This window comes from Cnephaeus nilssonii, assembly GCF_951640355.1.
Source record: "Cnephaeus nilssonii genome assembly, chromosome: 5".
In the NCBI taxonomy this organism is placed as follows: domain Eukaryota; kingdom Metazoa; phylum Chordata; class Mammalia; order Chiroptera; family Vespertilionidae; genus Cnephaeus; species Cnephaeus nilssonii.
This window is the reverse complement of record NC_137076.1, coordinates 38,211,576-38,237,665: the sequence shown is the minus strand read 5'-3', so window position 1 is coordinate 38,237,665 and position 26,090 is coordinate 38,211,576. Positions and strand designations below refer to the sequence as shown.

The window sequence follows — 26,090 nt, the reverse complement described above, 5'->3', positions numbered from 1 at the left end:
GAAATAAAGAGAACCCACTGCAGCATATGTGTGTACTCAAAGTCCCAACTGAATTCAGTGTAATGTACAGTCCTGGGTATCATTGCCTGAATGCTATAATTATAGATCGTGATGCTCGCAAAGAGACAGACCCATTTGTAAACAGAAATATTAAATTTAACTGCTCAGTTGTGAGAAAAATCTCACTTTCTTCTTAGGAAGCCCTGACTAATTTTCAAATAATGTCTATAGTTTCCTCTGCCTCCCTATCAAATCATAGATAGAAAATTAAGCTAGAAAGCAAGAGAAAGGAAAAGGAAAGGAATTATTACATTAATTTACTGAGCACCTACCATGGGTCAGACATAATGCAAAGTCTGTTTTCTCATTTCAACCTTCAAACAACTCTGTCCGCCATGCATTAGGATCACAATGGAAACACAATATGTCTACACAGCACTCATTTACAGATTAGGAGACTGAGGCCCAGACATATCTAGTGATATATCTAAGGTCACACAAGTAATGGGGACGGAGAACTAGAATGTGTGTTTGTAATAAAGTGTAAATGATGTTTAGATGCTATTGTAAACTAAGTAACCAAACTAGTCTTTGCTTTTCTTACTCTTTGGCAATTGGAAGAATAGGATAAAATAAATAAATTTCCCCTGCCTATAAGGGCTACCCACTCGATTACCAGACATTTGGGGGGAACATTTATATTTTCACTCCCATTTGAATTGCGATTTCTTAATTTTCTCTTCCATTTATACCCCAGTCCACTCTAATAAAAACGCATAGCATAAATATGCAATGTATAATTGGAGAAACAGAACCTCAGAGGAAGAGCGATGGAACAGAAAGGAATAAACCTAAATCTGTCAGACAACTGGGAGTGGTTCTCATTTTGGAGCACTCATCTAGGAAAAGCCAAAAGCAGCCGAGGAAATAATGAGAAACAAGTGCAACAGAGCACAGATGAATTTGCAGGCACCTTAGCAAGAAGCAATCTGCAAAATCCCTCCTGCCTTACATTTCATCTTTATTCCTCCGTTGCATGTTTCCTTGTCTTTACTGTCCACTCAAGTCCACACCATCTTGTAAATAGCCATTGATCGAATATGGTGCTTTACTTAGATTAATCAGTCAGATTCCTGTCAACAACATATAGACAGCCAAACTGCTGAAAACAGATGGTATAAAAAAAAAATAAAGTCTGCATAATGAATATTAACTGGGCCCTAACAAGCACGTGCTGTTTCAGCCTATTTAGCTAGTCAATGCAGCACAACGTTGGACACTTGTCTCTTAAGCTGCACGTTTTAGAAAAAATACCCGGCTTCTGGCAGCAGCTGCTGATGTTCCTATTTTCGGCAGACATGAGCCAATCTCGGGTGATTTCACAGTACAAGTGTCTCTTTCCTCCATACATGGCAGGAGCAAAGTAGTAAACATACCCGGTTACTCCCCAAACTCTGAAATTTAAAACAAAAATAGTTCTTTAACTTGATATTAAATTTTTAATATTAGTTTCAATAGCTATGTCAGGCATTGCCATTAACTGAGCAGCTTAAAATAGCACACAGTAATTATGTCACAGTTTTCATGGATCAAAAGCTTGGCTGGGTTTTGTGCTCAGGGTCTCACATGGCTGCAATTATGGTATCAGCCAGGCTACATTTTTTTTAGATTCACTTTATTTTTATTTTAATTACAGTTGACATACAATATTATATTAACTTCAGGTGTGCAACATAGTGATTAGTCATTCCTATGCCTTACAAAGTGGTCACCACAATAAGTCCAGTAACCTGTCGCTGTACATAGTTATTACGATATTATTGACCATGTGCCCTATGCTGTACATTATGTCCCTATGACTTATTTTATAACTGGCAGTTTGTACTTCTTAGTCCTCTTCACTTTTTTTCACCTACCATCCCACCCCCGCCTCCCTCTGTCAACTATCAGTTTGTTCTCTGTATCTATGAGTTTGTTTCTGTTTCATTTGTTTTTGGTTATTAGATTTCACATGTAAGTGAAACCATACAGTATTTCTCTTCATCTGATTTATTTCACTTAGCATAATACCTTCTAGGTCCATTCATGTTGTTGCAAGTGACAAGATTTCATTTTTTATGGCTGAGTAATAATCCATTGTATGTATATGTGTGTGTGTATGTATGTATATATATATGTGTGTATATATATATATATATATATATATATATATATATATATTCACATATTTTATTTTCTATCACCATTTTTCCCCTCTACTACTTCCACCACCACCCTTGCAATCACCACAATGTTGTCCATGTCCATGAGTTCTCTCTCTCTTTTTTTTCTTTTTCTCCACACCTTCTTTCATACACTCATCTATCGATGGACACCGAGGTTGCTTTCATGTCTTGGCTATTATAAACAGGGGTGCATAGAACTTTTCAAATTACTGTTTCCTATTTATTCAGATAAATACCCAGAAGTGAAATGGCTAAGTCATATGACAGTTGTATTTTTAATTTTTTGAGGAATCTCCCTACTGTTTTCCATAGTGACTGCACAAGTATACAGGTTATATTCTTATCTTGAGGGTTGACTGGGGATGAATCTTCTCCCAAGCTCACTTGGGTCATTGGCAGAATTCATTGCCTTCCAGCTGTTGCACTTAGGGCCCAATTTTTTGCTGGCCATCAGCTGGAGGCAATCATAATACCTAGAAGCTGCCTAAAGTTCCTTTCCACATGGACTTCCTCAACATGGTTATTTACTTTACAAGCATGCTGGCAGCATCTCTCTCAAGTCTAAGATAAGGTCTCAGGTAAAGCAACCTAAGCAAATCACAGATTGTGCCTATTCAAAGTGCGGAGATAACACAAGGTGTGAATACCAGGAAGTGAGAATTATTGAAAGGGGAGGTTTCACCCTGGGTTCTGTCCATTCTTAAGTGTTGGTTATAAGACCAAGAAGTCTTAGATTTAAGGAAGAAATGATCCCTTAATTCCCAGGTGAACAGTCTATGGATAGATATAGTGGGCTGCAGATCCAGGCACTATGGAGGTTGTGGAGGATATATGTTGTGTGCAATTTTGCACAATGGGATGCGTGCCATATGTGTGCTTACCAATGCATTAGTAGTAACACTGACCTTCAGCCAACAGGAACTTGACCTTCAACATGGTACAATTATATTTTGGAAAACATATTTATGTAACTTCTTATATATATGAATTGAAATTGTCAACTTCTTTACCAAAAGCCATGGCTCCATCAAGGCAAATGAAAACAAAGTCAACAGCAGTCTTGGATGCCAGTTGTCTTATCGTTTAAGTACTTGGCTGAGTCTCTCTGAGAAACATGCAAAGTTTAGGAATACTTATAGTTCTACAACTATACTTGCTGAAATTGTATATATTTTGGCCTTCAAGTAAAAATAATAAGATTTTTCTACCATTTATCACCTTTTATTTATTATCACTGACTCAGTAGACCATACAAATATTGTTACAATTTCTGATTACAGTCATACATGACATAATGATGTTTGGGTCAAAGATGGGCCATATATAAGACAGTGGTCCCATAAGATTATAATAGGGTTGAAAAATTCCTATCAACTATTGACACCATAGCCATCTTAGTGTTGTAGCACAATGCATTATTCACATGTTTGTGGTGATGCTGGTGTAAACAAACACACTGCCAGTCATATAAGAGTATAGCACATACCATTATGTACAGTACAAAATACTTAATAATGATAATAAATGACCATGTTACTGGTTGATGTATTACTATACTATACTTTTTATTATTATCTTAGAATATACTCTTTGTACTATAAAAAAAACAGCTTGCTCTAAAACAGTATGCCATATTATCCTGGCAGCAGCCTCGTACATCTTGTGCTTGCCATGTTTCTTGATTGCATTATTTTCTCTTGTGCTTAATTTAATCTCTTGTTATTTATTTATCATGGCCCCTAAGCATACAATATTCACTGCTAGTGTTGCCAGTATGAGGCCACATCAAGTGGTGGACCTAGAAATGAAATTAAAGTGATTAAGGACTACAAAAGTGGAAAATCACTGATGGTCATTGCTCTTCAGTCAGGCATCTCCCATTCCAGCATAACTGTGAGCTTGAAGAACAAGAATAAAATGATGGAAGGCATTAAAACATCTGCTCCACTGAAGGCAATGAGACTAACAAAAATTTAAGTAGGGCCTATATCAGACATGAGAAGCTTCTAATGACCTGGCTTAAAGATCAGACACAGAAGCATATCCCTCTCAGCACCATGAAGATCAAAGCAAAAAGTTTCTTTGTGATGTTGAAAGAAAAGGCTGAACCAGACTATATGTTGGATGTACTGCGAGCTCAGGTGTTTTTAAGCAATTCAACATAATGTGAAAGTGAGTGGTGAGTCTGTGAGTGCTAATGTGAAGGCAGCTGAGGAATTTTGGGGAACTCTAGATCGGCTACTTGTGAAGGAAAATTGCTTTCCAGAGCAAATATTCAATAGATCTGAAAGCTCCCTACTCTGGAAACAGATGCCGAAAAGGACTTTCATCCATAAGGAGACCAAGTCAATGCCAGGTTTCAGGGCTTTTAAGGGCAGGATAACAACCTTGATTGGAGGCAATGTTGCAGGCTACAAACTGAAGCCCTTTGTGATCTTTGTGAGGAGAACCCCAGGGCCTTCAAGCATTTCAGTAACCACACACTGCCGGTGTACTGCAGGAGCAATAGAAGTCATGGATGACACAGTTCTTCGTCCTGAGTTGCTAGGCCAGAAAAAAATGGAGAAGTACTGTTTGAAGAACAACAACCTTTTGATATTTTGCTTATTGTTGATCATGCTCTTGGATAGCCTCCTTTTATTGGTGATCTTCACTCCAGTATCAAAGTGGTGGTTCTCCCTCCACATGACATCTCTTAGATCCAACCAAGGAATTAAGGAGTAAGAGCAGCTTTTAAGGCCTGCTACCTGAGGAGGACCTTGGCCCAAGCTATTGCTGTAACTGAGGAAGACCCTGAGAAGATACTTATGCAATTCTGGAAGGATTACAACATCTATGATTGCATCATGAGCCTTGTTTAGGATAGATGTGATGTTACAAAGGAGCATATGAATGGCATCTGGAAGAAGACAATCAAGAGGTTCATCTATGACTTCAAAGAATTTGCCAAAGATGAAGAGGTTGCAAAAGTTAACAAGGGTGTGGTTGTGAGGGCAACCTGTGGATAAGGACAATATTGAGGAAGCCCTAGAGGTGGTTCCTGAGAAACTGACTAATGAGGAGTTATTGGAACTGGGACAGGAATACATAGCTAAAGAAGAGGCAAGACAAAAGGAAACTGCAAGAGAAGAAAAAGAAGAACCCCCAAGAAAATTCATAGGGAAGGATTTAACAGAAGCTTTTGCAGACCTTAGGTCTCCTTAAGATATTTGAAAACATGGACTCCAACACCAAAAAGATTTCATTAATACACAGGAATGTTCATGGTGAGTTATCAGTTTACAAGCAAATATATGATGAAAAACAATAATAACAACAACAACAAAACAAGCAAACCACTATGGACATATTTCTGAAAAGAGTGACACCTCCTCAAGATGAGAATCAAGCAGGTCTTTTAGACAGTTTTCCAGGAAAAGACAGTATTTTCACAGGAGATGACTGCTCCCTGTGTGTTATGACATCTGAAGACCTTCCAGTGGGATAAGACATGGAGGTGGAAGACAGTGATATTGTTGATCCTGACTCTGTGTAGACCTAAGCCAATGTGTTCACCTGTGTCTTTCTGTTTTCAACAAGAAAATAATATTTAAGTAAAAAAATAACAATAATTTTTAAAAATAGCAAAATCTTATAGAATAAGGACATAAAAATATTTTGTAAAACTGTAAAATATGTTTATGTTTCAAGTGTTATTGTGAAATAGATTTAATGTTTAAAAAATTTAAAGGTTTATAAAGTAAAAAAGTTATAGTATATGTCAGATGGTCATAAGAATTAATACGAAAAATAAAGTGGACAGAGAACAGAGAGTGATGGGAAGAGGTTGCCTTTTTAAGGTTGGATTCATGTGAGTACTACATCAAAAGAATTTCTAAATAGTTTTCCAGGGAAAAATTTATGCAGAAGGCATTAATCATCACTGATCATCTGTTTGGTTAAGACATGACTTTTAATCTCTGGAGCTTATGTTTACTGTATACGGGCTTTTGTTGGTGTTTCTTATAATTTATTTTCTTTCCAGTTGAGGAAACTTTAGGTCTTCAGAAATTAGTTCCAACCCATTAAGATTAAAGGTGATCAATGGTCTTGCTTCTGAAGAATGTCAGAATCATTTAAGGGGAACCTCGTTCCACTATTGCCCAGTTAACAGTTTCATAGTTGAATTGAAAGGGGGAATTGCGTGCCTTGAATTCTTTAGGAAGAAAAATCCAATGACTCCAAAATAGAGCAAACTAGAAAGAAACACTAATGGGAAAAAGACACCCCCCCCCCCAAGAAAACTGTGAACTCTAATTCTCTCTAATCAGTTGGTTGTCTGAGGTTTCTTAAAGCAACTGAGCTGCTTTAAGAAACCTCAGAAAATATAAGTATTTTATAAAAGCTCTGAGTTTTTCTCAAAGGGGCAAAATTTTCTTTTGCCTGTATCTACAGCACTCTACATAGAGATTTGCAAAATATGAAGTTTTTGTCAAATTCCAAGTAGCATGTAATTGTCACTGTTCACTCCATGGTCCAATGAGTACAATACTTTTATCTTCTTCTCTTTTGGGAACTTGGTTAATCTACTTAGATATCATCTTATGAAAGGGAAAGGATTTTCTTGCATCTAATTTTTAAGATTTTTCAATATAATGAATATTTGGCTGAGATGATGTATTTTGTTCTTATTTTGCATTCTATTTTGTTTTGGTCTGCTCAAACTAAATCAGAAAACTCTTCAATCTACACATGCTCAAGTATTGACTCAGTTATTTCAAAAACTGTCACAAGGATGTCCTCCTCTCAATGACTGATTCACTAAGGAACAAACTTAAAAGCAGGTAGAGAGAGGTCCTTTCACCAAGGTGTTCTAGGAAGGCACATTCTTATGGGATGTGCACAGTCTGTTAAATATGGGAGAGACTTACATTTGCATTGAATCTATAAACATATAAATGAAAAGTAATGAAGGTTCAAAATTTTACTGGAGTAATTTCTGTTTTCATATTAGTTGAATTCGTGTGCATAATGAGACCAAGTCATTGCAAGTAACTGAATTAGATACAGTTGGAATTGTTCCATAAAAAGTTTTATTTTCTTTCTTTCATGATCAGTTAGCTATCAGCAATCCCCGCCTGTCCCTCCAGAAGGACCGTCTATTCCAAGCTGCTGTTAAGGTTTCTCACTACTGCTACTGCTATTTGACCTATATGCCATGGAGAGTAAATAACAGAACAAAGAAGGGGGAAATTGATTTCCAAGAAATGTTGCCAAATTACCCTGCTTAGAAGCAAAGTCAATGGGAGCAGTAAGGGTAAAGAGAAGTGCAAATTTCAAGGCATAATGATCCCATTCAAAACATGATCAGATTCCTTTGAAATGAGAGCTCATTTCTGGAACCTAACAATACAATTAACTAATGATTCCTCTTTTTCTCATTGTTATTAGCCACTTTCAGATAGATCAGTGGTTCTTAATAAGGGGCAATTTTGCGCTGTAGGAGACATTTGGCAATGACTGTGGCCGATTTTGGTTATCACAACTCAAGGGTACTACCTGCATCTAGTGCAGTGGTCGGCAAACTCAGTAGTCAACAGAGCCAAATATCAACAGTACAACGATTGAAATTTCTTTTGAGAGCCAAATTTTTTAAACTTAAACTTCTTCTAAGGCCACTTCTTCAAAATAGACTCGCCCAGGCCGTGGTATTTTGTGAAAGAGCCACACTCAAGGGGCCAAAGAGCCGCATGTGGCTCGCAAGCTGCAGTTTGCCGACCATGGATCTAGTGAATAAAGGCCAGTGATTTGCTAAGAATCACAACAGCCCCCTTAACAAAGGCTTATCAAGCATAAAACACCAAGAAACCCTGAAGTAGATCATCTAAAAACTAGTGCTTGTTTGGTCTTGTGCTTTAAAGCAAAATTCCCCACTATTTGTTCCTTACTGCCCAGAAGCAATGTGTTGTAATCTAAAGTCTTAAGTTACTAGATATAGTTTGGGATCAGTTGAAACCACCAGGGAGATACGTGAGAAGAGAGGTCTCTGGGGAACATTGGCATTTACAGGTTGAAGAGCAGAAGAGGATCCTTTTGGGAAACTGAGAAGTGATTTAGAATATCCTATCTAATAAAAGAGTAATATGCAAATTAACCATCACTCTGCTACAAAGTTTCTATTATAGAAGATAAATAAATCCCAACAGAAATGGTGGCAGCCACAGAGCTGGAGAGAGCAGGAGGCTTGAGTTGCCCCCGGTGATGGAGGAAGCCAAGCTTTCCACACACCCTGGCCGCCTTAGGCCTCCACTTAAGGCTACAAAGTTTCAATTATAGAAGATAAATAAATCCCAACAGAAATGGCTGCCACCACAGAGCAAGCAGGAGGCTTGGCTCCACTCAAAGCTACAAAGTTTCATTTATAGAAGATAAATAAATCCCAGATCCCAGGGCCTCCGCTTGGGTCGCTGGGGACTGTGGCCAGCCTGCAAACCACCACAGGACCCTCACCCAGGCCCCCCAGGCCCCAAGGAAACCCCCACCCTGATCTAGGACACCATTCAGGGCAAACCAGCTGGCCCCCACCCATGCACTAGGCCTCTATTCTATCTAATAAAAGAGTAATATGCAAATTGACCATCACTCCAACACACAAGATGGCTGCCCCCATGTGGACATAAGATGGCCACCACAAGATGGCCAGCAGGGGAGGGCAGTTGTGGGCAATCAGGCCAGCAGGGGAGGGCAGTTAGGAGGAACCAGGCCTGCAATGGAGGGCAGTTGGTGGCGATCAAGTCTGCAGGGGAGGGCAGTTAGGGGTGACCAGGCCGGCAGAGGAGGGAAGTTGGGGGTGACTGGGCCTGCAGGGAAGGGCATTTGGGGGTGACCAGGCCTTCAGGGGAGGGCAGTTAGGGGTGACCAGGCCTGCAGGGGAGGGCAGTTAGGGGTAAACAGGCTAGCAGGGGAGTGGTTAGGGGGTGATCAGGGACTATAGGAGGGCTCCAGGGCATGTCCAGCCCATCTCATCCAGTCCCGACTGGCCAGACCCCAGCAGCAAGCTAAGCTACCAGTTGGAGTGTCTGGCCCCCTGGTGGTCAGTGCACATCATAGTGACTGGTCGAATGGTTGAATGGTCGGACACTTAGCATATTAAGCTTTTATATATATAGATTCCTAAGACTTCACCTTGTCTTCCTGTCTTCATCTGTATAAATCTTAACCCTTTGCACTCGCTTGCTTTTTTCTTGATTCCCGCTACCGATGCTAACCGTGTCGAGTCACACTTGACATCCGAGTGCAAAAGGTTAACCAATCCAAGGTCCAGGATCCTTCCCTTCTGAAGAACCTCATGCCATCTATACCAAACACGTTGAATAAATGAGCACTGTTTTGAAGTATTAATTATCTTCCCATCTGAAAATTTACTTTGTCCCTGCTGAGTTTGTAAACTACCAAACTCTGAGAACTGTGCCCTGTTCTCCACCCCATCTGTATCATATATTATAGGTCATGGATTGTTCAAAGAGAGGCATTGCATTTCCAGAATTAACCTACACCTGCTAATTTTTAGTATTTTAATAGCATTGCATTTGTTTATTCTAATCTGAATGAAATGTGTAGAAAGGGCAGTCTCAGAATCAAAAACAGGGATTTGGTCTAGCACAAATTTTGACAGGCAGGCAGAATGTATAGGCTAAATGATCTTTATAAAGTAATGGGGGAAAACAAATCTCTCCTGGGAGCGAAGCCTTGGTAAAACAGGAACATGCAGGGCTTGTCTGTCCACAGAGAGTAGAAAAAATCAGCCTCATGTCCAGCTCCGTTTGCAGCACACTGACTGATTGCGGCCCCGTCCACAGATGAACTTCATCAAGTGTGAAAATCATCCTGGGACCGTGGGAGACACATCATTAGCAGGGAAAATATATATCTTTGCTGCAGCTCAAGGAGATGCAGCCCATTGAAATGAAGATGAAGAGGGCCAAACAAAAGAACTGCAATAGAAAATATGCCGCTGGACCATCAGGAGAGGAGACATAATGCTGCCCTTTTGCCGTTCCTTGTCAAGGCGGTGACAGACTATAAAATGCCCACTGCTCCACAATTCTATTCTCGTCACTTTCTGAGCCAACTTCTGTTTTGGCAGATGCTTGGCATGTTTTAGACATATGATTTATTGCCTCATTTAATCAAGACTGTGCAGGAAACAATGATTTTTTTTTTTTGCTAAATTATAATCTGTCACTTTTCACTTAATCTTAGTGATGGAAGTGAAATATACATATATGTACTTATGTATATACTAGTATGTGTGTGTATGTACATAAAATTCTCCCCCCAAAAAACTATTCATTTCCTCATAAGATATTTAAATAATTTCTATTCCTTCCTCCAGCTCAAGAACAAGAAATGTATGCAATACTGTCAAATATAAATGCAGTCATCCTGTATCAGTGTTTTTTCACTTTTTATTGTCATGGAAAGAAACCAGCCTGAGCAGATTCCAGTACTAATAAATGACCCAGCTATGGAGGTTATTGGCAATTTAAAGGCCATATCACTTCATTTTCCTTTCCATTTTGCTAATATATTTTACATTCTCTTGGGAATGCCTTCTAAAATTGGGGAGCGCTCCGGCTTGATGGTGAAGAGGAACCATGTACCCAGCAAGTAAGCTACATTTCCTGAAAATAAGAATACCCACTTCAACATGACTCCCTGGCACACTGATTAAGTTGAAATGAAGTGCAAGTAGCAAATGCTGGGTTGTGTCTAACCTAGGGAGGCGGGGGGAAAAAATGCTTTCTAGAGTTCAGTGGTAAATAGGCAATTCATTTTGACATAACGAGGAAAAGTGATGTTAACAGCCAGAGGTCAGGGGAAACCGAGATGGAAAAGACTATTAGATCATTTTCTCCGTTCCCTGGAGAAGAGAGCCAAATTATATTTCATAGTGCTGGGTCCAGTTTAGCTTTCAATTACTCAAGCAAGGGGCTTTCACCACGTTAGACATTTTCCAGGACCTGTCTTTCTTCCTGACCCCCACCTTCCTGGATATATTGGCAAAGTAAGACCCTTAGTCAGAATTAACCCTGCAGGGACCACAAAAGTACTCTGTGCTCACAATTAGACCTGTGCGCCTCGCAACTCGTTTTCTCTTCTCCGTCAGTGAACCTCAAAGTCATTTCTTTGCTTATAACTCCCTTTGTCCTTTGCTACTCCAGCTCCACATTCCGTTTTCACACCACATCCCTTTTACTCTCAGTCTAAACAAGAGCTATGTCTTGGCAGAAGAGTCCCCCTGAAACAAACTTATTGCCTGTTTCCAAAGGTAAATGATCGTGGTATCTAGCACAATGCTATTACTCATATGGATCTCTAAGACGGTCTTGAATGAATGAATAAAAGGTATGGATTCAAGAGAGAATGGCCTTTAAAAAAATGGAATCTTGCCATTTGCAACAGCATGGATGGCCCTAGAGGGTATTATGCTCAATGAAATTAGAGAAAGACAAATACCATATGATTTCACTTGTATGTGGAATCTAAAGGACAATATAAAGGAACAAACAAAACAGAAACACTCATAGACACAGAGAACAGACTGATGGTTGACAGAGGGGAGAGGGGTTGGAGGGCTGGGTGAAAAGGTGAAGGGATGGAGAAGTACAGATTGCTAGTTACAAAATAGTCATGGTGTAAAGTACAGCATAGGGAATGTAGTCAATGACATTGTAATCACTATCTATGGTGCCAGGTGGTTCCTGAAAATATCGGGAAACTTCGTAAAGTATATGATTATCTAACCATTACCCTGTACATCTAACTCTATACAAAATAATATTAAATGTAAGCTGTAATTGAAAACTAAATAAATACCAAGAGAGAATGAGAGGAAATGAAGTGGCGACTGCAAAACATCCTGCTGAAAACTAGTAGCTGAATGGCACCGAAGCAGCAGGAGGGTATGGGTCAAAGATGATAAAGGACATAGTACATTTTTGCTAGAATATGGAATGACTCAGTAGAAAGACCAAAAATGAGCATACAGGGAAGAGATGGGGTGCCTACAGGAGCAAGCTCTTGAGCAGATGAGAAAAGATGTGACCAAGTGCACAAATGAGAAGATGGCCTTAGATCAGCCCTTGCCTTTCTCCCTCTCTCTGGGCCTTGCCAGGAGCCAAGCTTCTCTCTCTCTCTGAGAGGTCAGCAGTTCAGCCCACTCGCGAGCAGCCTGGGGCGGCTGCTGATCAGCCCTGCCTCTCTGATCAGGCCCAGAGATAGGACTGGAGACACTGACTGGCATAGAAACCGACCAATCAGAACCTAATCTGGGTGAACTGTGAAGGCAGAACCTAAGGTGGGGGCTGAGGAGGGGTTTTAAGGGCAACAGCTGTTGGGTGTAAGGTGTAAGAAAGTGGTTCAATTTTTTTAATGACTGGTTTGGCAGTATAGTGCATATGGCTGGCTATCAATCCAGATATAGAGATTATGTGTTTTTGTCTGCCAAGAGCATCTCCTCCTGCTGAAAAAGGCTCCCCTCCCCCATTTAAGCAATCCTATCCTATATAATCTATCTATACCAGTGATGGCGAACCTATGACACGTGTGTCAGCACTGACACGCGTAGCCATTTCTGATGACACGCGGCCGCATGCTGAGGATGAAACATTTGTGACTAGAGTCTTGGAGTTAGTTTTTTCCTCAAAGTGACACACTACCAGAGTTATGCTCAGTTTTTTGGCGAAGTTTGACACACCAAGCTCAAAAGGTTGCCCATCACTGATCTATACTAATAAAAGGGTAATATGCTAATTAGACAGGGTCAACCGGCCATCTTCTGGACGTCCAACTTCCTTCTGGACAAAGCCATGGTGGTGGGGGCTGAGGCAGAGGCAGTTAGGGGCGATCAGGCCAGCAGGGGAGGGCCATTGGGGGTGAGATCAGGCCGGCAGGGGAGGGCAGTTGAGGGTGACCAGGCCAGCAGGGGAGGGCAGTTAGGGGAGGTTAGGCAGGCAGGCAGAAGCAGTTAGGGGTGATCAGGCAGGCAGGCAGAGAGGTTAGGGGTGATCAGGCAGGCAGGCAGAAGGGCTAGGGGCAATCAGGCAGGCAGGCAAAGGCAGTTAGGGGCGATTGGGCAGGCAGGCGGGTGAGTAGTTAGGAGCCAGTGGTCCCAGATTGCTAGAGGGATGTCCGACTGACAGTTTAGGCCCGATTCCTGTGGGATTGGGCCTAAACCGGCAATCAGACATCCCCCAAGGGGTCCCCAATTGGAGAGGATGCAGGCTGGGTTGAGGGAACCCCCATCCATGAATGAATTTCGTGCACTGGGCCACTAGTTTCAATTATAAAATACAGTATTACCAACTAGAGTCACAATGTTTTACATTATGTCCACAGACCTTATTCATCTTACAGCTGAAAGTTTATAACTTTGACCAACTTCTCTCTATTTTCTCCACACCCCAGCCCCTGGCACCACTTTTCTACTCTCTATTTCTAAGAATTGGACTTATTTTAAGATTCCGTATATAAGTGGAACTGTGCAGTGTTTGTCTTTTTCTGTCTGGCGTAAGGAAGATTGACTTTTGGCGATAAAACTCTGAGTGATTTTTTCTACTTTCCTAAAATTTTCAGGTCCTCTATAATAATTGCATATTATTACTATAAGCACCTTGTTTCCTATATTAAATTCCTTGTACTTTAAATATTCCTGATAAATACACTTGGGCTCCAGCTTTCTTTCTTCCCCTGAGATATAATGGCTGGCATTTATTGAGTATTTACAATTTTCCAGATTCTCTTTTACTGTGTGATCAAAGGCAAATTTCTTAACCTTTCTGACTTTCATTTTCCTCATTTGTAAATGAATATCATTTTTCTCATCTGTAAAATGAGAACTTAATAAATTAATGCATGAATATATATTAAAATAAATATTATACTAGTAAGAACTCAATAAATGTGGACATAATCAGTATTATTATGTTCATATATTACTTTGTCATATTTTGCTACTTATTCTATTGTGGGCTTTTTTTCATTCGAAAAATATGAGACACACTTTTAGTACTCTTAATATTTTCTTTTTCAATATTAAACTGAAACAATATCTAACATGGTCCCTTTCCTTTTTATTCTTTAATAACATTATCAAGAAACAGAGCAGTTCCTGGAGAGGACAGACGTCTAACAGATCAATTTTCCTCAACAAAGACAGACAGCCCATTTCCTGCATGTCTCCTTCTATATTGCAGTACAAGATTATTGTTAGAAACTGGGAGTTTTCAGTAGCCTTGGGAACAGGACCAATTCCCAGATATTTAATTTAGTTCTGGTCTCATCTAAATTGAAATTTTGACATAGCATTTTTCTCACACTAACAGTTTAGAGGAATTGTTTCCAATTTGTCTTTATTTATTGTGAAGTCAAGTCAAATCCCAAAAGTCTTTATGGCTGTTTTGACAGTCGTCGGGGACATTATTCAGTCACTCACATACATGCTAATTTGAGACTGAGGGTCCCTATTGCTCTGCCCAGGGAACATCCCCCACCCAGTAATTCCAGTGGGTGCTTTTTAGGAAGCTGAAGAAAAACAAAATGACTTTAGCATGTATGTGTGAATGACACTAACATGTTTTTTAACTGGGGAAAAAACACAGAAGTGAAAGTACTTTTAAGAGGACACAGTTGTTATTGCCTTCATTTGCTATCTGTGCTGCTCTATGGCATTTTGGAGTTGATTTGTATTTGTTTTTTGTTCTACCTGAATTGTATGCTTTTTCTTGTGCTAAAGATCAATTTCTCCCTTTCTGGGGCATTCCAGCTTATTTTATTTTAATTTATTATCAGTTTGAGTTTTCTAAAAATTGCTTAAATGAATTAATAAATCCCTTAAATTTGGAGGTGGTTTCCCTGAATCTTAATAATTTGACACATGCAGCATTTTGGATTCACTGGGAGACTGTGACTTCCCCTTATTAATAGTCTCATTGAGCCCTGGCCAGTGTGGCTCAATTGGTTGGGCATTGTCCTGTGCACTGAAAGGTCACCGGTTCCATTCCCAGTCAGGGCATATGCCTGGGTTGTGGGTTTGACCCCCAGTTGGGGCACCTGCAGGAGGCAGAAGATTGATGTTTTTCTCCCTCTCTCTCTCTCTCTAAAAATCCATACAACATTTTTTTAAAATGTATAGTTTTGTTATGTGGCTCACGTTACCTTGTAATTTTTTAGGCCCAGTGATTTCATTTCTCATCTTGATTTTGTCTTAAGGAAACAAGTTACAGAAAATTATTAATTATTTTTAGGGGGAAAATTCACTCAGTTCTAATTTTTAGAAATGGTCATTACGAGTCTAATTGCTACTTATCCAAGCTATGAATGTGTGTGCAGGTACAAATAACTCAATAATTAACAGTAGTTTAATGTTGGAATACAAACAATGTTGGAATTTAAAAATTATATAACCTGGTGTTCAGCAAAATACAATAAGAAGTTGTTGAAATAGCCAGAGAATTGTGAAATTTATGAATGGGACTTTTACCATTAAGGACTTCAGAGGGTAAAAGCATAAATATACTGGTTCTTTTGATGTTTTTTCCTTCGTTAAACTGATTTTTTTAAATAGTTGCCTCTTATCTCAAGATAGATTATCTTATGCAATGAGCATTTTTGACACCCTTAGAGATTAAATGAACTATTGAAAGATAAGGAATGTGTTTTCTTGGAAGAGTGAGAGAAGATAAGATTGTTAAAAGATATATTGGTAAACATGGGGGGTTAATTAAGGACTAAGCTTTAATGTGAAACAGAAACTCTGGACACTGGCCTTTGTTTTGGTCTTGCTGAAAACACAGTTGGGCTTTTTCCATAGTGGGATGGACTGAGATGGAACATTGGGGACCCAGGAGGGGAACTCTGATTTTGTATCACAAATAAACCTTGCTACACCACAGTCTCCCATGCATGCATCCCTGAAATGCTTTTTCTGCAATCCTGTGAAAGAGCCTAATTTTGACCGACAGTAATACCATTATGCACTGTTGATGAGACTGTAAAATGGTACAGCTATTATGAAAAACAGTGTGAAGGTTTCTCAATAAAATAAAAATAGAATTATCATATGATCTAGCAATTCCACCTTTGGGTGTATATATAGGATATGTCCAAAATAATTGAAACTTGGGTCTCAAAGGGATCTTTGTGTACCTATATTCATAGCAGCATTATTCACAGTAGCCCAAAGGTGGAAACAACCAAAATGCCCATTGACAGATGAATGGATAAACAAAACAGGCCATACAGTATATGCACAATGGTATATATTATTCAGCTTTGAAAAGCAAGGAAATTCTGACACAACATAGATAATCCTTGAGAGCATTATGCTAAGTGAAATAAGCTAATCACAAAAAGACAAATAGTATGATTCTATTTAGAAAATAAAAGGTTCTTATTCTAGTTTCCTATAAACATATTTATTAAAAACTATATATTATAATCAGATTACTTTTATTCATTCACAGATGGCCTTTCATTGTGACTTGAAAATTATAAAATGCGTAGAAAAATATCACATAATATTGTAGAAATGAATCTAAAAATTGTTCATATAAAAGAAATGCAAAATATTTTTAATAAAAGCCATCTCACCATCCCCAGTAACTCTCTTGCATGAGAGTCTAATTTGCTAATTAGACTGAAGATACCTGTCTTCACTGTACATTTTGGGTAATTAGATGTTACAACTGAACTACTAAGGGAGAATGGACCCCTCAAAAGGGCAGTCATTTAGGTCATTATTCTGAGTCAAAGCAACCAAATTATTATTACCAGGAAGTTCAAACAAGAGGAATTGATCTGAACATTTAGTGTACTCAATTTGGGGTCAAACCCCTTGTGTTTAGCAAATTCACACCATACAATCCTATTAGTACATTAAAATAAGCTTTGGTAAAAGGAAAATACACATAATCAAAAAGTTTACATAGAGGGAAAGGAATATGTGGAGATAGTCCCCACTGAGTTCCAGAGACTTTTCTAAGAAACTAAAAAGTGTGGAAGACTAAATCCAAAGTTGGGACAACCACTCCCAGGTGACCTAGAGCCCTTTGATTCTCACTATGGGACACCTGGGAAGCGACTGTCATCTAGAGCCACCTCCTCTTCTTTCCCCCGTTTCCCCCATGGAAGGTCCATTAGTCGTCAGGAGTCAGGAAGGAAGAAGCAATGTGCCCAGACCGCCGAGATGATACTCATAGAAGAACAATGAGGCCCTGGCCAGGAAGCTCAGTTAGTTAGAGTGTCATTCCAATGCCCAAAGGTTGCGGGTTTGAGCCCCAGTCAGGGCACATACGAGAATCAACCAATGAATGAATACATAAGTGGAACAACAAAATATTTCTCTCTCTCTCTCTCTCTCTCTCTCTCTCTCTCTCTCTCTCTCTCTCTTCCTCTCTCTCTCTCCCCCAAATCAATAAATAAATTTAAATAAATGAACATGAGGCTTACAGAAAGAACTACTTTAGTGCACTCAACAAATGTTCATGATCTATTTCCAATCCCCAACGACTATTGGGACACTGTTTTCATGAGACAATACATTCTGTGATTCAAACAACTGACATACAAATAAAGTTATAGAATGACACTTATACCACTAATCCCATATGTTCGTGATACAGAAGGAATTCAGTAACTGAATAAATTACAGTAATGAGATTATAAAGGTTTCTTAAACACTTACGACTGTGGGAAGTCCTGACAGAACCTAGTGCATACAAGACTGGCACACATAGAGCTCTTGATCAGTTACCACTCAGTCCCTGGCTTTGATTGACCAACTGGATGGCGGGTCTCTGCTTTATTTCCCTAACAAGATAGTCAAGCTGCAGTCTTATTGACAAGTGGTGCTGGATTGCATAGCCCTTAGGAATCTTTCTTTGCAGCTTACACAGAGAGAAAGCAGGGAGAAGGAAGCGAAGGGGCAGGAGTAGGCCCTCTGCACAGCACACATGTGTCAAAGCGGAGAGAGAGAAGGTGGAACCTACCTGTTGGTTGAAATATGGCGATATTACTATAAAGCCATATGTGTTTGTTTATTGATGGTCAAAACCTTTTTTAAAAAATAAATAGAAGCTGATGATTATCAAAATATCACCAAAAAAATAGATCATTACTTTTCATTTCTCAGGCTCAGCATTCTCAAAGGCACTTCTGATGCTAGAAATGCTACTTTTCTTCTTAAGTACAAGTGATTGACTGGGGTCTCCACTTAGTCACTTAATAAATGTTTGTTGAATGAGTACTGTCAGGTCTTTAACCAAAGCTTGATGCTCCCCCACACTCTAAGAGGGAATGAAAAACACCCAAATGCTCTATATTTTATAGGTGAGGGAATTCAGGCTCAGAGAGTCTGCATGACTACTCCTATATGTCACTGTCACAGACCTCCCCCGCCTCTCCCAACCACCCGGGTCTGTTCTGACTCCAAATCCTGTCACCTTTGCTTTTTGTAATATAATCTCTATATCTTTGTTCATTACAGGAAAGACAAAATAGAGAAAAACATATTTGGGGCTAAAATACTCTTGTAAAAGGTTCCACTAGTGTTCTTTTAGAGTAAAAATGTCAAAGCTAATTTTTTTTTCACTTGACCCATTTGTAAAACCCATTTATAGGGCAGTCAAAAAAAATGAAAATGGGGTTAAAAAAAAAAACCTCCATTGCATTAATACTAAGAAGAAGCAATAAAAATAAGAATAAACCCTTAGGTACAGAGAAACTCCAATGCAGAGTACTTCTGACATCTGTTAAACTGGGTAGTAGGGAAGGGATCATACATCCCGACATGAATCCCTGTTGCTACAAATCACAGGGAGACTTAGTCATAATATGCTTTTGATTGCAGACATGCAGAGAAAGTTTGCGAGTGAAAACTAAAGAAGATACTGCGCTAAGATTCTGTTTCAGTGAACATTAGACTATACTTTTCAGGAACTCCAATGAAGCCCTCCTAATCTTAGAAATGGGAAGGTGAATGCAGAGGCTGTCACTTATATGAGTTCGTATCCCACAAAAAGCCACCAAATGCACTTATTTGGCACAAAAAGAAATGAGAGATTGATGCATTTTATCACAGCCAGTGGGAAATATTTTGTTCTATAAATAAGTTGCCAGATACAATTTAGTTTTTAATCAGAAAAAAAAAACCTTTCCAAATTTTTGTTTTCTAATCTTAAATAGCTAAGTGAAAAATCACTGTCATTGATAGCATCTGCTCTTGCCTCTCTATATCTAATATTCACAGAAAGTCAGCACTTTTTCACTTCAAATCAGAAGCCAGATGCTGGTCTTGCTTACCAGTTTGCTATAACCTTGAGGGGAGAGGGGACAAAAGCTGTTAGGTTCTTGTTAATTCAAGAGATATGTTGCTTTTTTGTTTTGTTTTACGTGCATTATTTTCAACACAGACAATACTAGGCAATGAGTCCATAAGCTGCAATGTTCATCTGACTTTACTCAGCAGGAGGGGGAGCCAGATGGGGGTGCCATGCCCTCTGGGCAAGCGCTGGCCAGGAGTGAGCTGGTGGGCCCCTGGGCAGCAGAAACTGCATAGGAGAGCTCTGGTGTGTCTGTGTCTGCCCCAGTGTCCAAACCGAGGGCAGGGTGTGCAGTTTATGAAGCACTTGGGAAAGTGGCAAGTATGAAACCTTCTCAGCATAAAATCCCAGCATCCCGCCCTCCAAATGGAGAGAGGAGAAAAACGTATGCAAGCTCTGATTCCTCATTCCCATGCCCTCCATGCATAGACACCTGTAATGCTGCTGCAACTGATGTTCTGTGTCCTCTCTGTGCCTTCTCCACTTCCTCCCTAGAGCACTTGAAGGATAAGTTAGAGGAGTACATGGCCCGCTTTTCCAAAGTGAGGATCGTTCGCACCAAGAAAAGGGAAGGGCTCATCCGGACCCGCCTCTTGGGGGCATCCATGGCCAGAGGAGAAGTCCTGACCTTCCTGGACTCCCACTGCGAGGTCAATGTGAACTGGCTGCCCCCGCTCCTAAGTGAGTACACAGCTTCTCGGGGCCTCCTGGCACCTTTCAGAAGGAGTGCGGGGTTTGCTTCCACTTAGTTTGCAACCTACAAAGGTTAGAGACAACCCCCGCCCCCCCCCCTACAATGTTTACAGTGGGAGCCTTGAATCCTACCTTAACCCCTGCTGAGGACAAATGGGTAACTAGAAAATTGCATTAAAATTGACATTTTGGAGAATGCCATCTGTAATCTATTCTAAGTTTTGAAACGGTTTCACTTAGATGTGCTCTTTGATTGTAGTTGTATTCACTGGGTAAATGCTAGAAAAAAAGTATTCAAAAATGCTATCTATGACAACAGTGCGATTAAAATTCACATGCATACCTCGCCGACACATGCACAGTTTAACAATTATTACAGGATTATTAAGAGATGAGGAAAGAAAATTATTCAGTCCCTGAATGCAGTTGAATTGTAAGCGCCCTGGCATTGTCTAGGGTTTATAACGCCAGTTCTTTTCACTTTGGCACCAACCTAGATCCCTCAGTAGAGAATCCCCCATGTTTAAGCAGAACCCCCTCAAACACTCAGGGTTGGGATCCAAATGACATGTCTTGCTGTTCCTAATATGACTACGAGGAGGGAAAAGACTCTCTGTGACATCGCACTCAAAAGGTTAGAAACTAGAGGAAACTGGAAGCCATTCAAGTTTAAGGTAGAAAACCAATGTGTGGCTCAGTGTGAGCTTGACTATTTTTTTTTTAAATGTCACAATAAAGTCAGATATAAAATCTAGTAGTGGATAAGGGACAAATTGTAAGCCTGAACAAAATGTGTGTTTCTAAAAATTCCTGCTGGGCACATATTGTACTCCTTCCTATTTTTCAAGATTTCACTAATTCAGTTTTTATTCTGAATAATCTCTGGCTTTGGAGCTAAAGCCAGTAACAACTGCCTTCACCATAGCTGCCTCAGAAAGAATGATTTGCTATTGGCTACTGTGTAGGATTTCAGCTAGAACCAGCAAAGAGCCATTAGTAAAAGACATGGGGGGCGGTGGGGATCGATTGAAACTATACAGGATTAAGAGCACAAAAGGTCCATCAATTAACAAACGCCCAACCACATTGCCCAGGCCACATACTCCTGCACAGATGACTGCCCAGCCATCCTAATCAACAGGAATGTTTCAGTGCTCCTGCAGCCACAGACTCCTCTGAGCTTTTAATTAAAAATACCTTGTCCAAGGACATAGCAATTTAGAGTTTCATCAGCAACAGTGAGATTCCCTCAAACGGAATTTGATCTATATGGTGTGGAATACCCAGGGAAGTCAGCAAAAGGCCTAATTTATTTATGAACCACAGCAATCCCTAAATGCCAATTATCAAGCCTCTGATTGCTCATATGAATCTAACAAGAAAGAAAATAGATGGAAAAAAAGAGAGGGAGAAAAAAAGAAACCCACTTTTTTCTCATTAAAGCATTTCATTTCCTGTAGGCCTGATGGATAAGAAATGATTCAAGCTCAGGATCACTATCTTTTTTTATTTTCCTTTATCAGTGTCTTGACACATCATCCAAAATGAAAAAAACAGGCGGAGTCACGCGGATTCTTGGCTCATTTTTCACCTTGGGATTATACCTGAATTTCAATTTCCCATTAAGAGTCTGTTTTGTTTGATCCCTGGAAATTGAAATGTAGGCATAAGTCTAAGATGAAAAATTAGTCATGCTGCTTTCACTCTAAGCGAGTTTGGCTGGATGAGAGCTGAAAGGAAATTTGAAGGGAGAGTTGACAGTTAATTTAACAGAGTCATTCTCTTTGGGTCACCTTGGGACTCCTTGTTGGTCAAGGAACTTGTAAATCAACCAGATTCTGAATTTGATTGAAGAAAGCCACTGAAACCTTCATACTAAAATGCCTGCAGGGGTGATAGGAGAAATATGTTGGCCACAGCTATGACAGTCTCCTCTGTCAAAGACCTCTATGGGGAAACACCATTTAGATAAAGATTAAAATCCATTATGAGGCTTGCCCAGGTGAAAATGGGTGCTTATAGAGCCCTTAGTGGAGATGAACTTGATATTAGTGCTGGGGGTCTCTCTGTCTTCTAATTAGCTAAAAATAAAAATAAGACCTCCAACCTCACTGAGACCAACATTCCACATTCCTCTTACCCTGTTTTGTTTTTTTTCTTTCCATCACATTTATCACCTTCTAACATACAATATAATTTAGTTATTTATTATGTATATTGATTTCTTTATTCCATTCCTGAAGACATGGATTTTTGTGATTGTTATTCACTGCTATATTCCAAAATCCTAGAAAAGTGACTGGCACAAAATTTCTACTCAGTCAATAGTTGTTGAACTTAAATGAATAAACAAGCGAACGAATGAATGAAAACCCCTGTCCACACCCTGGCTTATTGGTGTCATCAAAATAATGTTGACAACCCTCATTACATCTAAAAAAATATGATTTTTAAAACATACTTAAATGTATTTTATTCCACATGCCACATTGAGTATTCCGAATAATTATTAAACAGATGGTCATACGTTAAAGTTCTGCCTATCAGACATTATTAGTTTGTTATAATAAATCTTGATGAAATGCACATTCTTGGGAAGGAAATACTTCACATATAGCTATTCTAGGTGAGCAAAGTATATAAATGCCAGCTATCTGCTTTGACTATTAATATCTCACAATAATAATATCTCCATGGAAAAGGAAGGCGCTGGAAATGAAAATGATAGCACCTTTCTGCTGCATGAGAATCAAGCTGGCCAACAGGAAAGACCACAGGTTTTAGGGTTGGACCACTGAGCAGAAGTTGCATCCCGGTTCTTGTTCTCAAGAGATGAGTGACCTCTGGCAAGTTATTTAACTCCTCTGAGCTCAGTTTCCTCATATGTAAATTGGGAGTGATAGTGATAGCCACCTTACAGGGTTGCCAGGAGGATTAGAAATAACATGAGCTCAAATCCCTAAGTAGTTGCTCAAGAATATAATAGAATGTAGCAGGAATAATAGCAGTAGTATCAGGCCATCTGATATATTTTGGGGTGTGATGAGAGAGGATAAAAATGTATAGCTTTAATAAACAGAGTCTATATCAAAGAACAGTAGCAAGACAGGACTTGGCAAAATCTCTCTAAGCCTGAGAGCAAAGAATTCTGCTATCAACATTTAGGGGCAACAGCCCTTATAAGATTAGATACTAAAAAAGCCATGGTGTTAAATATTTACATTTTGGAACCTCCAGAAAGCAGGCCAATATTTTCTGAGCAGGCTCCAGCTGTATGCTTGAAGGAGCACAAGTGCTGTTTATACTCCACACACGTTGGATGCTCTATGGAATGACAGATTGGGGACAGGTCAGAGCAAAAATGCGACAGAGGTAAAGCTAAATGGACTTCTGCAAGTCTCTCTGGGACATAACTTTCTTAAAAGAAAATACAACAAACTAATTGTGCCTAATCACTGTCCCATCACGTTAGGCCCAGCATTCAAGCAGAGATTCCGCAAAGTGCTCTCAGGACAACAGGGAACCGGGCTGCCAGCATTATGCATTAGGAGGGATCTGTAGGCTGCTCTTTGCTGAAAACATGATAGATGACCTAGGCAGGCATGTCATTTCCTATTTTGTGCTTTCATTTTTCAGACCAAATTGCACTAAACCACAAAACCATCGTGTGCCCCATGATCGATGTCATTGACCACAATCACTTTGGGTATGAGGCACAAGCTGGGGATGCCATGCGAGGCGCCTTCGACTGGGAAATGTACTACAAAAGAATCCCCATCCCTCCAGAGCTCCAGAGGGCAGATCCCAGCGACCCTTTTGAGTGAGTAGCAGCTGAGGGAGGGGCCAAGGGAGAGAGGGCAGGTAATTCATTCCAGGGTGTCCATGGAGGACCCGTGAGAAAAAATGACCTCTAAAAAAAAAATGGGATAACACAGATGGAAACAATATGAAAGACACTGGAGAAAGGTCAGACCTACATGCTGTAGAAAAATCAACATGCTGCGCTAAGTGCATGCGTCACTCCTTCCCAACCTTGGCTAAGCGTGCGAGAAAGTGTGCAGATGTGAGAATCCAGAAAATGCAGGGTTCACAGAAAATGCATGGAGAAGGAACGCATATTCTCCTTTTAGATACTCTCGTAGATGTTTTCTTACGTTCAGGTTTCTCTATTCTTTTCACTTTATTACTTAAATTAACTGTTTTGCTCTTCTTTTGGGGAGAACTGATATGAAATACAAACTAGTATTTAAGCCTGTATTGCACCCTATGTGGAATTGCCCCTTTATGAGGAAGCGATGCTCCTGAATAGGTGTTCTCATAACTTATCTTGGGAAAATCCATCAAAACGATGTATCCAGAATAAATAATCTTTGATAACCCTGCCACTAATTTAGGTTCTATATAGATAAGAATTTACAATAACCTATTGATTTCTATAAAGCTAAATCCTTGTGTGCTTTTAGTGTGGACATGAGAATTATCATGTGAAGAAAAAAGAAAAAAAACACAGAGCTTAGTTGGGCAAACTATTAGAACTATAAATCTAAATGAACTTTTTCCAAAGTTAGTCCATAGATTGCCTAAGGCATATGATTATCTATTCCTTATTACTATACCCTTTTGCTCTCATTAAAATCTTTATAATTTAAAAACTACTACATATTTTTCTTTAGTGTAAGAAAAAAATGATCAAGGCTTTGCGCACTCTGTCAGAGTCTGCTTCAGATGCAATAAAATCAATATTGTCTTTTCATTAATAATCTGGGCTATGAAAGTTTGCAGTAAAGATGCTCCCAGCATCACTAACACTAACACTTTAAATTACAATAAACATCAGGAAAATGTTTTCTCCAATTCCAGTCTCTAGAAAGACAAACTGTTGGGAAAGCAAACGGGATTTCGGAAGACATTTGCTGGATAAAAAGAGATAGAACCCATTTTTTTAAAAATAATATGAAGAATACTTATTAAGTATTCAAAATTTCTGAACTTAGGCCTCTTCAGACTCTCAAAGTGCTAGAGAGGTTTTGAGAAGAAATAGGAAGATCCTTTATCACTCTTCCAAATGCTTTGGCCAAGATTTCAAGGGTATTCAAAACTGCTAGAGATGTTCTTCAGCGACCTAAGTGGAGGGGTTTCTATTAAGCATTGGAAACGTGCCTGGCAGAGAGATACTCTTCAGACTTCCTGGCAAACGGGCTGATGGGGGCATTTAAAGCCAGGTTGTGGATTGGGAGAAGATACCAAAAAAATTCTTAAATACAGTGGAGCTGTTATTAGATGGCAGCTGACAGAATAGCCACAGTCCAGTTGTTACTTTCCGAGGTTGTCATGTTTCAAGGGCTAGAATTCATCCATGATGGCTTTTCAAATAGGACTGGGTTAGAATGTCCTTCTAAGGGGACTTTATTTCCACTTAGAAAGACTTTACTCCGACTGCAAGAGCAGAGTGGAGCTCCTGCTCTCTGCAGAAATAAATGGGTTCCAAACACTATCAAGGGGATCGCAAATTATAAAAGCATTCTCAGTCCCTGCACTGACACTTGAAATGTTTGTCAAGTAGCCATCACAATACCAGGCACCTTGTTTAACCCCAGAGGCCGGCGCAGTTGGTCCCTTTCAGAATTAAATTACCTCTTGTTCCTGTCACCTACTTAGGTCCTCATCGTCCTGTCCAAATTGCATTCCACTTTGAATCCTACTGCCTTTCTGCTTTAAATCCATTTGATTCCTATGAATGTGGACACTTTAGCCTTTTATAATAAATGTAGCTTCCAGGAGGTGTCCACTTTGATCTTAAAAACTGCATTTG

General features: G+C 39.6%; 1 protein-coding gene across 1 annotated transcript in view; it reads left to right on the top strand.

The window, feature by feature from the left end:
• The window catches only part of GALNTL6 (polypeptide N-acetylgalactosaminyltransferase like 6), a gene marked incomplete at both ends in the record, with an annotated part of 964,759 nt that overhangs the window by 752,371 nt on the left and 186,298 nt on the right, over positions 1 to 26,090 (top strand). The window contains 2 exons of the mRNA XM_079773123.1: positions 20,081 to 20,266; positions 23,915 to 24,098. Coding sequence (XP_079629249.1) covers positions 20,081 to 20,266; positions 23,915 to 24,098 — 370 coding nt within the window. The remainder of the gene's footprint in view (positions 1 to 20,080; positions 20,267 to 23,914; positions 24,099 to 26,090) is intronic.